Genomic DNA, 14,194 nt, shown 5'->3' on the forward strand with positions numbered 1-14,194 from the left:
GTGGCTGTGTCCTTTGCCAGTGAAATTGCGTATTATTGAAAAAATACGCTAATCAGCTTGTGAGCCAATTGAACTGATCTAAAGATTGTCCAAGTTTTCTTTCTCTGTGGTCTAGAAATGGAGACCTTGTCAGTACTAAATTCTAAAGCTTTAGATAGATTTTTGTAGCAACTACTTTTATACATAAATCCACCTTTTTTTACCTAGAATCACCCTTATGAAATCAAAGGTTTTAAGTATACGTGTGTGTGTGTATATACAGTTCATGCTGTCACATAGTTATAAATATGAATGTTATTTAACACTTTAAGTTAATGACTTTGTGGGACATGATGGTAGTTCAGGAGCATAATTCTACAGATCATTGGGCATATATAATCTACACATAAAAAAAATTAACCTCTCCTGTTCAAAAAATACACAGAATGAAGATGCTGCTCTAGTCTGGAGCTGCCCTGTGAGGCTTGAGTTAATATTTTAATTCTCAAACATTCCACTTACTAATAGCACTGTAATTGGGAAATGTGTATAATGTAAATATTTCAATCCTTGTCTCTTTTTAGTCAGACTTTTTAAATCAGATTTGACTGCACATTAATTGTAGGTCCAAAGATGAATATTATATTGCTTTTTTAGATGTGGTATTTTTATGGCATTTTCTTAAAAACACATTGATTGGAGCTGCTGTTTTCCACAGATCTGTAGAGATGTTTAGAAAGGCAGAGGTTGTATTTTTGTGAAAAACTTGTAAGACATGCTGCTTAAGTCAGCTTAAGTTCTCATGTTTTATAACAGAATACTGACTAAAATAGATTGATGTGCTGAACATTGGAAGGTAGTGAGGTTTTTTAATCTCTGCAAATGGTTCATCTTGTGGCTGTTGTCTAATGGATAACTAACTGGAATTAAAATAGCTGAATGTAGCTACTGTTTTATAAATGAGTATTGTAATTCACTAATCAACATACTGTCCTGCATTTGCTCAGTACTGCAGTGAAAGTTTGTGTAAAACACTGGTAACTGACTGAGAAGTCACAAGAAAGGGGAATATTTGTAATTGTTAAAACAAACAAAACTTGAAACAAGTGAGCAAAAGGTAGGGTCTGTATCCTAGTGTGTTCTGCAAAGCAGATCAGAACACCTGCATCCTCAAATGATTCTGAGCTGTGAAGGTTTAACTACTAAGGCTGTGCATCTGCAGTAGGGCTGTTCTATCGCTGAAGCTAACTGAATAGTAGTGTCTTGGCTGTTTTGGTTTTGGGTAGCACGAAGAACCCTGACTGTGAATATCTCTAAATTTTAGCCATAGTGTCTCTTTGCTCCTACAGGTAAAACACTGGAGTTTCATCACTGTGTAGTTCATTCCTGTCTAATGTTGAAGAATGAAAAAGTAGTTGGTATTTTCCATTCTGTCTTGCCTATATTCTTTCTGCAAATGTTAATGGAACAAATTCACACCCACATTTAAATAGAGAGCTCAAGGTATACAGCAGATATAAAGAAACTGTCAGATAACTTTCCTAGTTACTGAACTAACATTCAGTACATTTTTGTATTGAAAAATGGAAGTATAGAGTGCATTCCTGTCTTGTTAGAAAGCAAAATTATTTGCTGGTTTGTTTAGTATTTAGGTCTGAAAAGCAATTAAGTAATTAGTGGGGATAAATAATGACCCTTCAGAAAGAAAAAGGTTTGGAAACTCTAGTATCATTAGTTCAATTCAGTGTTAGAAGTAATAATGTTCTAGCTGTTCACCTAAGGGCTGGATATTCAAAATAATGGCTTTTTGCCTCACATTGCAGGCATGCTGTCAGTTTAATCCATAGTTTATGACAACTACAATGTTCAGGTATATTGGGTAGTGAGCATTTCATAGATGACAAAATATTGTATTGATTCTACCCTTTTTTTTAAAAAGATGATTGTAGATGTATTGGGCTTTTTGGTATTGACTCTTAGTATAGTTGGACAAGAAGGTGGAAAGCAGTAAAATATAAGGGTAACCTAGCTCAGCTACATTAGGTACTGTCCAAATTCTTGCAGTCACAATCAGCTCAAGATGGTTGCTGAACCCCTTAGGTATTCAGTGTTCATGGGCAGTCAGTAAATCATGCCATTAATGTATTTCACTAACGTTTGTCTCCCCATTTTTTCTGAACTGGTGTACAGAAGCTGTTTTCATACAAATAAGCTTTTGAATGTAGACTTAAAGAATGTTGCTTGAAGTTCAGCTCTGCTCTCTTAATTCCCAAGGCATGCAGTACTTGCCGACATCTATGTGGAGAGGTGCTGTGATAGTTTATAACCAATGTTAGCTTTGTCTCCGGCTGAAAGGAAGGGCTTGAGCAGCACTGAGAAATGTACCTGGCTGTCTGTCTGCTGCCAGTTTGGAACCGGGACTACCTGTGTGAGAAATTATTCTGCCTTCGTTAATGAAGAATGTGTGTTAATTCCCTTGAGAGTTAAAAGGAATATGCAGACTTCACTGGTGAAACTCTTCAACCTTATCACAGGCTTTGTAGTGAGCTCTATCAGACTAAAAGGAGGGTATCTGCATTTTTACCAGTCCTTTAATTAAAAATAAATGTTAGCTGAATTGCATAAAAGAATTTTTGAATGTAATTATGTGACCTTTTTAAAATATAAGATGGGGGGTTCAATGCCTTAAATAATTAAGGTAATTTTACTGAGACCTGTGGCTAGCCCCACATTGTACTTTTATACATGTATCTGCACTCTGTATTTTGAGACATCATGAACTGCACACTAATGTAAAAATGTAAAATATTTCTAGATTTAAAATAAATCACTGTACAATTTTACTTCTTGTAGTGCATCTTGCGAGTCTTCTTTCTGCCATTTTGCTGAATGTGTGAAAGATGCTGTGACCCATCAGCACCCTAGAGGATGTTCTCTGTTCCTTCTGTCGCCATGCATCCAGTGGGAGAGGTAACAACATGTCCTCAGATCTACAGTTTCTGTCTTTCAAGCCAGACCTGTATCTTACAACACAGTATGGACTTATTCAGCTGTGCTGCCTTCAGCTTCAAAAGAGAAAAAAATGGCCTTGTGCTTCATACAATTATAAAATTACTTTTTAAAGGTGTTAATAGAAATTAATTTCCTTGCACTTACCCTGCATCTGCAGTTATGTGCTGGATCACGTTTAAAACAAGATGCTTACCTTGAAGAGACTAGTAGTACTAGAGACAATGTACTAGTACTACCGCTACTGCATGCGTTCAGTTTGCAAATTGCAAACCAATGTCTTCAGGAAAACACCCCTTCAAACTGAGCAGCATTCAGTGACAGCCTGTTTATCAGCCACTCTCCTATCAACCTAGGACATGAAGAATCGCAGCAAGGAGGGACCACTGTACCTTCAACCCTGCCTTACTTGCCAGCCTACTTCTTGCAATGAAGATTTGGAGCAACATGCACCTGGATAGTCGAGAAGGGTTTCTGTGTTTGTGGCAGACGCAAGCCCCTTCTCCTTGGTCACTTACCTAAAGTAGTAAAAGTTAAGTGAATGTGGGCACAGGCTGAAGAGAGGTATGCCCAGTCAGGATTCTAGGTTGGGGGCAGGAGATGGAGAAGGTTTTATTTTGAAATCAACATGACAGTTTCCAAGCTTTTAAGACCACCATCTTCTAGCAGCTTGAGCCAGACATCAGATATTTTAATATTTTAAATTTTTACTTGTTTCTAGCACAGACAGTACACAAGTTGGCTGAACCTCTAATTAAAACCATAGATGTTTTAGGCCAATGGTAACAATCGTGCAACAAAAATAAATCACAGAAGACTCTGGATTTCATCAGCAGGTTAGAAAACTAGAGTTGTCTTTACTGACATCTGACTTCAGCTGTGCCAATACCTGCTTTAAGCAATGTTAATAGTTCAGCAGTAAAGAACATTACATGCATCTCCCTCCCTAAATAACATTTTCTTCTGCTTGCACTAGCAAAGGGAAGAATTAAAGAGGCATCTGACTAGGCAAATCCAGAACCATCCCACAAAAACCACAGCTATGGACAGTCAGTCCTACTAGGTGAAGAAACAGGCTGAACATGCAATAGAAGCTTTCCTTACAGTAAAGCACCTGACTCATCTCTCCTTTTCCTCCTGTGCTGCAGTCAAGTTCCCAGATTTCTAATCTCCCAGGAGAAATCCACAATCCGTTCAACTCGAGACATACACCAACTGAGAAGCCACATAAGTATCAGTGAGGCAACATGTCCTGAATTATATTGCAACTGGACATTCTGTATTCTGGGTCCCCTGCTCCATATACAACAACTGTGCTGGGTTACTCAAAGAGAAGATCTTCATCCTTCTCTTCTGCTAAGAGATTGGCTGGTTCATGTTCCCCACCAGCAGCCCTCCGCAGCTCCCGTTCTTTCTCAGATTTTTCTTTCAATACTTTTTTCTTTTCCTGGATCTTCTTTAACCTGTAAAAAGAAATGTGGTTTATCTGTAAAAGCAACACAATGTTTTCATAAAACAGGCTAGCAACAAAGATGCCATGTAATGTGGACGTGATAAAGCTGCCTGGAGAAGTTCCCCAGGAAAATAAAATCCTGTAACAAATGGCAAAATGCTTTTATCACTAGCTGCTGCCATTGAAAACCTTCATCTCTACAGATGAACGCATTTCTTCATCCAAACTATTATTCGATTCTTGACCTTAAGCACTGCATTATACTACTCCACTTGTCTTTAAGTTAATTCTCCTTTAATTCATTTCAGGTTTGAAATTTTTGCTTCAGGTTGCCCAAAACACTGACCTCTATGGCAGAGATGTCCTTAAGGCAGAACACCTCAGCGTAGTGTATCACATCATTCCCTCTGGAGGAATGATAACAACTGCTATGTACAACCTAGTGGTAGGGATTCATTTGTAACTTTGGGATAAGTAATTGCAGATCACCAGTTGCCCAGCTCCGGAAACTCAATGTGCAATAGGAATCAGGTTATGTTTAACAGTGTTCACTGCCAGATTTGGTGAATAGTTCTTATAAGGCCCTTCTGAGGAATGGTCTATTTGAGAAAGAGACCGGTCTAGTCTTGTTTTAGATATTTACCTGTAGAATTCCTCTCGTTCTCGTTCATCCAGTTCTGTGATGATATAAGAAAGAGTACGCTCGATCCTAGGAATAATGACTAAAAAATATAAATAAGGAAGTTGTTGGACTGCTGTTATATTAGCCAGGAAGTTACCTAATGCAGTGCACAGATGGTTATTTAAAGTCAATCTAGTAATTCTTTTGGCTAGGGGAAATTTATGTGGTGTTCATGGGAGACCATAGTATTTCATTATGGACAAGTACACAAAATTGCCGTCCTCAGTAAGTCCAGGACTAAACTAAGACTGAACATCACAGCATCTCCCATAGCATGTTCTTTTGAAAGATGCAATGGAATCAGTAAGCACTAATCCCTGACTGTTTCTAAGGTCCATTTTCCCCATGGAAGTGGTTAAAAAGAAAATCCTGTAAGAGGTGGGCAAGACTTGAATTAAAACTATGTTCTTTCATTGCATTCTTTCAGAAACTTCTGTTCAATGTAGCACTTCTTTTACTCACAGAATTATGATCTCTCTTTGAAAAAGCCATTATGAAAACAAATATTCAAATATAACACTGTCACAAGGGACGAGATAAGATATTAAACAAAGCTTTAACACCCAACTGGGCAAGCTATGTGTCAGAATCACTTTTTGAAAGGAGAAAGCTATTATCAGCACTAGCAAAGTTATTTGGAAGGCTGCAGAGGAAACCTTTTCTACAGTCAAATTTGCAGAGTGATAAGCCTGCACGTTCAAAGGAACAAGTCTATGAAAAAACAGTACTGAAAAAGCTGGTTTAGAATCATGTACTGAAACAGGTTATTGCATACATGGAAAGATGATTAAATCCCAGCTATCAACTCAGAAAGGAACTTGAAATAATCGAAGCACCCTGGCTAATGCAACAAAAGGATTTGCAGCAATATTGTGCAGGGGTAGTATTTAAGAAATTGCAAGAAACAAATTTACAAACAAGAACATGAAGGATAAGGAGTTCAGATGAAAGAAAAATACCAGGGTATTGACATTACAACTGTTCTGTTTCCTGTAACACAAATCTGAATAGGTTACCAGGATTTCTCTCTGGATGCCTACTCTGCAATCCCATCCAAAACCAACAAAAAGAAGTTACCAGCTCTCCACTGGGCACCACCATTACAGTTCTAAAAATTATCATACTAGCTATTAGGACACCTCAACACATAAAAGCATCCTGTCTTTTGTTTCTAGTCAACAGACTTGACCAAATAAGTCAAAGTCACTAGCAGAGACTACTGAATATGTTTGTGAAATCTTTGTTCTATAAGTTCTCAATACAACTTCCTGATTACAGTCTCATCTTTGCATATTCTTTATATCTGTGTACTCTACTCCATTCCACTAGGCTTTTAATCTTTGTTTTTACTTGCAATATGCTTCATTGTAATGCTTTCTGAAGAATTCTTGAACTGGTTAGAAATCCTACTAAAAAGAAAACAGCCAAAGGAAGAGTGGTTTCCGTGACCCTGCTCCTCATCTTGCATGGAGACAGAAAAATATGATGCATCCCAAATGGAAAAATACTCACCATGTTCAATTGCATTCACACGTCTGTTTGTTATTTTAATGGCTTCATCCAAAGTAACAAAGGACGTCTGATGGAATGGGATTAAATAATTAATACATAACAAGACAAATTTAGCATTTCTATCAATTCTATACACAAAACCAAATAGCAGTTGAAAGCCAAAGCCAAACCTATAATGTAGCATTACGGACTACATTCTTGATAGAGGCAGAATTTTTTCTACTAATGTTGGTAGCACGTTGAACACTTCAGATTAGCAGTTACAAATACCAATTCCCCAAAAAAAGTTGTTTCTTAGCATTAAGGAATAAGGACTTCTTTGAAGCAGTAATGTAACTGTTTTATGTCTGGAAAAGGTTTACAACTTTGTACAGCACTGGGACTAAAGGAGTATAGTACAGCTCAAACTCTTAAGCTATGATCACTGAAGCTATGTTACTTTCATTTCAGAACAGTGAGAAACCAGCAACCCCCTTCTTTTCCTCCCCCCAACCTGTAAGGACGCCAGTTCCACAAGCAGCTCCACAGCTTTGGCATAGTTCCTCTTCAGCTTAGCCAGCTGTTCTCCACCTCTGGCCAAACCAGTCAGCTCATAGCCTAAAAAAAAAAAAAAAAAAATCATCAAATAGGGGAAACTTGTTGCTATTGCTACTATGGTGTTGTCTTACTAGATAATAATTAGTAGTTTGCAAACTACAGGGATACAGACAGCTCAGCAAGAGACAAGCTAAAGCCTTTGCCCATTAACAAATTGTCTTTATAGTGGTTTATGTCACTACAGATCATTGTTGTGCATTTCCACGTTTAAGACCTACCAGTCTCAAAACCTGGTAATTCAAGATAAGACTTCTCCTCATCTGAAAACCTTACTGATTTAGGAAATTAAAATCCACTATAGTCCCTAATAACCCCTCCATGTCACAGAACATGGCAAAGCATCACAGAGGAAATAAGTACACCTATGCCTATGATGTAAACTGACTTATCAGCATGGCATGACATGGCAAGTATTTTTGTAATAGCATAGAATAGCCATAAGTACATATAAGGTAGAAAATACTTGTTTTGTACTTACTGTCCCCTCCTTCCTGGTAATGCTCAAAAACAGGCAAGGTTACACCTGACAAAAGCGAACAAGAATGTGTGTAAGAGACATAAAGGTTTATAGATTTATTAAGTACAACTCACTTTTACCCCATTTGCTTCTAATAAGTCATGTAAACTCAGAGTTTTATTTCCAAAAATCTTCCTATATAGCTTGGAATGATTAAGTCATGCTGGTTCTGACATCTTAATATGGAACTTCAAAACCGTATTGAAATCACAGAGATCTAGACACAGGGAAGTATTCCCGTTTATTCAGTGTTCCGTTTAATATGTTTCTGTTTAGTAATGTATTCCCTGTGCTTAAGGAATAATTTAAGCATTCAATCCTGATTTATCTTTCTTGTTTTCTTCATAGACAATTATTGATATTTAATTTCCTGAAACTTATTTAATTTTTGATACTTAATTTCCTGATCTACTTTTCAGTAAAGCTCTGTGGAAGTTATGCTTTGTCTGAAGATCTCGAAATCGGACTGCAGGTTACGCACACTAATTTAATTTTATGAGAGGTAACTAACTAAATACAAAAAATATCTGCTGTATGTGGAAAAAGCAGATTACAAGTCTTGCTACTGTTATATCAGTAAGAGAAATAAATAAAGAAGAGGAGACAGTGTTTGGATACATTCTTGCATATTTCAGAGTCTCCTCCAACAATTCCCTTAAGAGATGAAATACTCATCCTCTGGAAAAGAGTCACCTGCTACATTGTCTTTTTTAGCTCTGATCTTGACTTGAGCTTTGTTCACATTTTGGATCACAGTGGTACTGTAAGGAAGAAAACATGTATCAATGAGGAAAGCTGAAGTGGTTCATTAAGTCATCATTATACACAAGATGAAGTTATCAAATAGTTATCAAATAGCTGTAAAGATTTGGAAATTGTCTTCCACTCAGTTCTTTATGCAATTCATTGCACAGACTTTGATGCTAACACAGAAGCTTTGAAAGAAATAGGTTTCCAGCAATGTTTCAAAATGTAAACAGAGTCTGTGAAATGTAACTTTAGAAATGTCTTAGAACAAGTATATGAAGTATATCTAAAAACTAGCCAGTTATCTGGCAATTTACTTAAAAATACTTTAACACATTGAGTCTAATCAACCTGTGAAACTTTTTTCCCAATAAAAGTGAAGGCATTTCAAGGCTTTAATGCACACAACAGTTTATTCATTTGAGTCTGTATGTACTTGTTCTTTTAGAACAGTTAGGAATTTGTTTACCCACTAACTCTATTGTATTAACAAACTTAAGCTTGTACAACAATTCATCTTGAAGAATTACAAAGTGTCTTAAGGTCTTCCAAGAACAGGTCACTATAGCTAACTCTTCTATTGACGTACAGTTTGCTTATGGGGTGGAATCTGTCAATTGTTTATAGCTAAACACTGCGACCGGTTAGGACAGGAAACAGCACCCTATCCACATGAAAGGGCAAAAAGACTTTTCTCCAGCAGCACACAGCTTATCACTGTGTCTGATCACTTAGCTCTTCCTCATTAATTGGTAGTACCATCAGCTGAATCATTAACACTTTGCCGCACTCGAATGAATTACACAAAAAAACTGGTTAGAACTGTAATTTATTAAAACACAATTAAAAAATATCTTACTGGAGGAAAAATATTTGTTTCCCTTCTCTCATACAGCCCTTGCTAGCCCTAGTGAGGTAAGAGGTCAGTAAGGTAGGAGGTTAGAACAATTAGTAGAATTTGTGTATGAACTACTGGGAGAAAATAACACACATTACATCCGGTCCTCAAATTCACAAGAAAGATCAAGATAATGAATAGTCCAATACTCTGCTATAAATTCTTGTTTCCCTACATTTTAGATTCCAAGATGCAAAAAGCAACACCTTCTCAAATGAAGGATTTGTACGTAAAGTAAATTCTGTTAATCTTTCCACTTTGTTTAGCTTCCACTGGAGTATACATCATCATTATGCAAATTATCTCTCTCCTGCAGTGATGTCTCCCACCTTTACCTAATGGAATTCAGTTCATCCTGTCCTACCTTGTCTACTGGTTTTTTTTTTCTTTTTAAAGTGCATTTAAGGATTTCACTTTCTTTCCAAAAGAGAAATCAACAATTTGTTGATCGTTCTTTCCCATGGGTAGGACATCCACAAGATCACCAATCCTCACCTGAAATCTCCTGCTGTAAATTTTGCCTCAGCAAGTGAAAAGGCAGCTTCTCTCATCACCTCACCCATCAGCATCTTAGTCTGTTTAAAAAAAAAAAAAGAGGCAGCAAATGCAAGGCACATCATTATTCCTTTTCCAGGGTAACTAATTAACAGCATAAAGAGAAGAATGAGGAATTTAAGAGAGTGATAAATTCCTGTATGTGTAGTTTACTCTCAAACTGTAAATTGTAATTCCCAGGTGACTGGCAAAAAAATAAATATTTCAGCTGTTTCACTGGCCCAGTCCCAGTGTAGAACTCATAGAAATGGCAAAAGTCTTGTCTGTCTTAATCATAAAATTCTACTACATGGGGGTTAAATCACAACAATAAAATGGTTCAGTAGGAAAACACTCTTACTTCGTATTTTACTGAATACTATGAGACAGCTGAAGTTGTTTTTCAACATACAGATGCGTATGTGGCTTCATGAAGCTGCACTCTCCTCCTGCTCCGTTTTTTCCCAATTGAGAAGCAAGAGCCTTTGTGTATTAGTCTATAGGAAACAAGATACAGAGTGCCAAGAGCTTGTCTACAGCATGGCAACAAAGCACTACTGCTAACCATGGATAGTGTAGCAGTTGCAGCCAAAACAGTACAACTAAAACCCATCTAGTATGGTAGAACAGGACAAGCCATATTAGGCTCTACCTAGTATCTTAGATTTGTCATTCATGTTGCAAAGGAAGAAGCAGGACTCTTTGTTTCTTCGTAAAGGAACGAGTTCCATCTGGACAAAACTTCTGCTTTCTAGTGTAACTAGTCATGCAGGAAACATTATAGATCTGCAGTATTTTCTCACGCCAGATAAAGCAACAAAAATCAGGCTACAGAACATGTTAAATCCACTCCTAAAGTGTTTGTCAGCATCAGAGCAAATTCCCTGTAATGCTGAAGGGATGACAGGGAACTTGGGACACAAAAGAAAGCAGAGCCTTGGACAGGTTGGAAAGACGTGAACAATATTAATGCTTACAAAATTTCTGTGTCATTGCAGCCAGGAAAACATAATCCTGCTCATCTGTCCTCAGTAGCCTCACTTACAAAAACCAGGTTTTCCACAAAGTTGTCCTACATTCCTGCCTGCCTAATGAAGTTAGCAGAATGGGAATGCACAACTGACAGAACAGATAGATTTCAAATAAAGTGAGCCAAACAGAGGAAAATTCTAATTTACCTACCTCAATAATTTTCTTAAGGATCTGCCTGAATCGAAGTGTCAAAGCATCGGATTTTTTCTTCAAGAGGTTACGACCTGTTTGGGCTCCTTTCAAACGAGCCTTCATAATGGTCTGAGCCCTGTTAAACAGACAAATAAACAAAAATGTCCTGCATTATCTGAAGGGATTAGGAAAAAACTTACACAAAGTTTTCTGACGTGGACATGACTGAAATTATGAAGCAACCAAGGAACATCAATGCAGTAAAACAGGATGGTCACTTCAGAGTAGAATTTTATACTCCCATTTAAAATCAAGGGAATTTATTATATTTATCTCCATCATCAATGAGAATTACAAGGTTATCTGTGAGGTCAAAATAGGAAGTAAGAGTTTTCATTTTTCTTGATGACTTACAAGTACCAGAAATGTACCAAAAATCAAACTACCCCAAAAGCCCACCGTCAGTGTGACACTGGTATTGCTTTTAAGCTCTTTTACTGCTATGTCAGCTCAAAATCAGCAAAAACACAGCAAATTCTTCATGTGATTATAACTGTTGATGTTGTGTTCTGATTTTACACAGCAACAAGATACAGCACTCGTACATTCTGGTTTAAAGAAAGTCAGAAAGTACAGTGATTCCATATGCTGCACAGGAGATTTACAAGCTATTTAAGACAATCAGAAGTAGCATCAGTCTAAAGGGATATTAGTAAGCTACATGTAGCATTGTATAGCCTTTACTTCCAGTAGCACACTTATAGGTTTCTTGTATGGAATTAGGAACTGAAAAAGGATTCCAACTTTGCTTCCCTCTCTGCTGTGGAGTATATTTTAATTTGAAGAATCTTTTTGATGTAAGTTAATTAGAATAGCGGGAGCTATACTGCAAAAACCACAAGCTGTGCTACCTTAAGCTACCACTTTGTACATGCAGTCACTACACACAAAGGACAATACTCAAGCCAACTCTATGCAAAAAGAAGCCTTATACACTTCCTCTCTGACCTTGGAAAAAAGTAAGTATAATTAAGATTCTACCTACAGAGTGGAATCCATTACTTTCCACATCTACTGGCATGTCATGAGAATAGCTCCATGTCTACCAAATACTTACAACTGAGAAGGACAAATACTTCCTGAATGTTTATGATTAAAAAAAAAGTTGAAGAGTAAAAAGGCAGCTTTACTTTCACAACAAGCAGGTCTCTGTCACCACCTTGAACTAGTTCGTTCTGTTCGCCACCTGCCAGAGACTGGCTGACCTTCTAGTTCAAGCAAGATTTCACAGGTTCTGAGAGTGCATTAAACAAAGTCTTGTTTACTGTCAAGGAGACTGAGCAGCTTCTGTAATCGATCATAACAAGTACAGAAGAGGCTCACACCAGCAAGCCACTTCATAAAGATTAAAAAAAAACAAACAAAAAAACCCTAAAAACCCCAAACCTTGTGAAATTCTGTTCTGTCAGTTAAGAAAAAAAAATTGTTGCAGAGGCAGGCCAGCTTTATTTTATCATTCCAACTTAGATTCCTATCAAAACATCACCCACATTATTGGTCTATTACCTCATTTGAATCAGGGCTTGTAAATATTAAGCCTTCGTACATCACCACCTTCTTGCCACAATGACATAGCAGCCCACAAAACCAGATACCTTTTAAATGTGGCTGAAGTGCCTCCTCTTTGGACAGGTAATCTGAATGAAAAGTGCACTATCAAAAAGCAGGAGTGAGACCAGATGACTTAGCATATGCAATAATTTATTTCTGAACTAAGTTTCAAAACAGAACCTTTACCATGTAATGTAGTAATCTTTCCATACAAACTGTTATTTCCTATGTCCTGAGCTCATGCATGGGGCAGTAATTATTATTTTACATTTGAGGTTTTCTGTTCTGCAAGGCACATTTTTATAAAGACTACATCCAGGCATCAGCCCAATTTTATGCAAGAAGATTTGCCTTTCACCTTAAGGCAAAGTCTTTCTGTCCTGGAGGGTTCTGAAGAGAAACTGAACAGCATTATTAAAACAGCGATTCTATTAACATCAGTTTCAATTGTTTGTGTTCGTTCCAATGTGGGTAGCTTTCTAAGCCTTGTGAGGAGACATCTGATTTCATGACAAATAGTTTGCTGTCAGGATCTGGAAAATTACTTGACTGTCCACTGCACTTTACACATTTTACTTCCTTCTTCTTTTTTAACACTTTCTGGTCAACTTCTTGTACAGCAGTATCGCGCATGAAAAAGCAAATGGAAGCTACAGTTGGATTAGTGCATTTTTTCTTATACATATTCCACAGATTGCTCTTTTTAAAATAAAGGTTTGCGTAATTGCACGATCTTAAATAGCCCCCTCCCCGGGAAGCTAACTGCTCGCGTCTTGGTACTGGACCCTGCAATGGCTCCCTGATGAGCTGACAAGAGCTAATTTTGAGCCTGAAAAGAGAAACTGAAGATCTACCTGCAGCCTTCAACTGCTTTACACAACACCCAGAGGGAGACCCTCCTCGGAGGCGCAGAGCGCCCGGGGCAGCAGCAGATGATACACAACGAACGCGACGACTTCCAGCGCGGGAGCCCAGAGAGCTCCCGCCTCCGTGGCCCCCAGGGCTGCCCCGGGCACGGGCCCCAAACCCCGCCGCTCCCACCTCGGCGCTAACCCTCTCCCGCAGCTGTGCTCGGGGCACAGGGCAGGCCCGGCCGCCGCACCGGGACCGCTCACGCCGCCGGGGCCGCTCGGGGGTGGCGCAGGGGCCGCTCGCCCCTCAGCCGGCGCGGCGCAGCAGGGGCGGCGGGGGCGGCGGCGGCTGCCCGGCCCGGCCCGGCCCGGCGGACACTCACATCCGCGAGGGGAAGATCTCGATGCGGTCCTTGCCCGACATGCTGGCGGCGGGGGCAGGCGGGGCGCAGGGCGGCGGGGCCCGCTCCGGCTGTCACCGCTGTCACCGCCGCCGTCGTCACGTGACGCGGCTCCGCTGTCCCCGCCCCCGCGCAAGGCGGTGCCCTGGCGGAGGGAGGACCCGGATGCCGGCATACACTCCCCCCCCCCCCTCGCGGGTCGCTTATGGTCACGTGTCCCTCGGGAACGGGAAGGAAGA

The 14,194-nt window shown here is 39.0% G+C and overlaps 1 protein-coding gene across 1 annotated transcript; it reads right to left on the reverse strand.

Moving 5' to 3' along the window:
• Window positions 1-4,309: 4,309 nt before the first annotated feature.
• Window positions 4,310-13,978, reverse strand: ATP6V1D (ATPase H+ transporting V1 subunit D; the record flags this gene model as incomplete). Its single annotated transcript, XM_082001009.1, has 9 exons — window positions 4,310-4,451; window positions 5,085-5,163; window positions 6,636-6,702; window positions 7,129-7,232; window positions 7,711-7,755; window positions 8,443-8,510; window positions 9,890-9,969; window positions 11,111-11,228; window positions 13,938-13,978. 9 exons carry the CDS (start codon window positions 13,976-13,978, stop codon window positions 4,310-4,312), a joined length of 744 nt encoding a protein of 247 aa, XP_081857135.1.
• Between the last annotated feature and the right edge of the window lie 216 nt (window positions 13,979-14,194).

This window comes from Phaethon aethereus (genome assembly GCF_964289735.1).
Source record: "Phaethon aethereus genome assembly, chromosome: 5".
Classification (NCBI taxonomy): Eukaryota; Metazoa; Chordata; class Aves; order Phaethontiformes; family Phaethontidae; genus Phaethon; species Phaethon aethereus.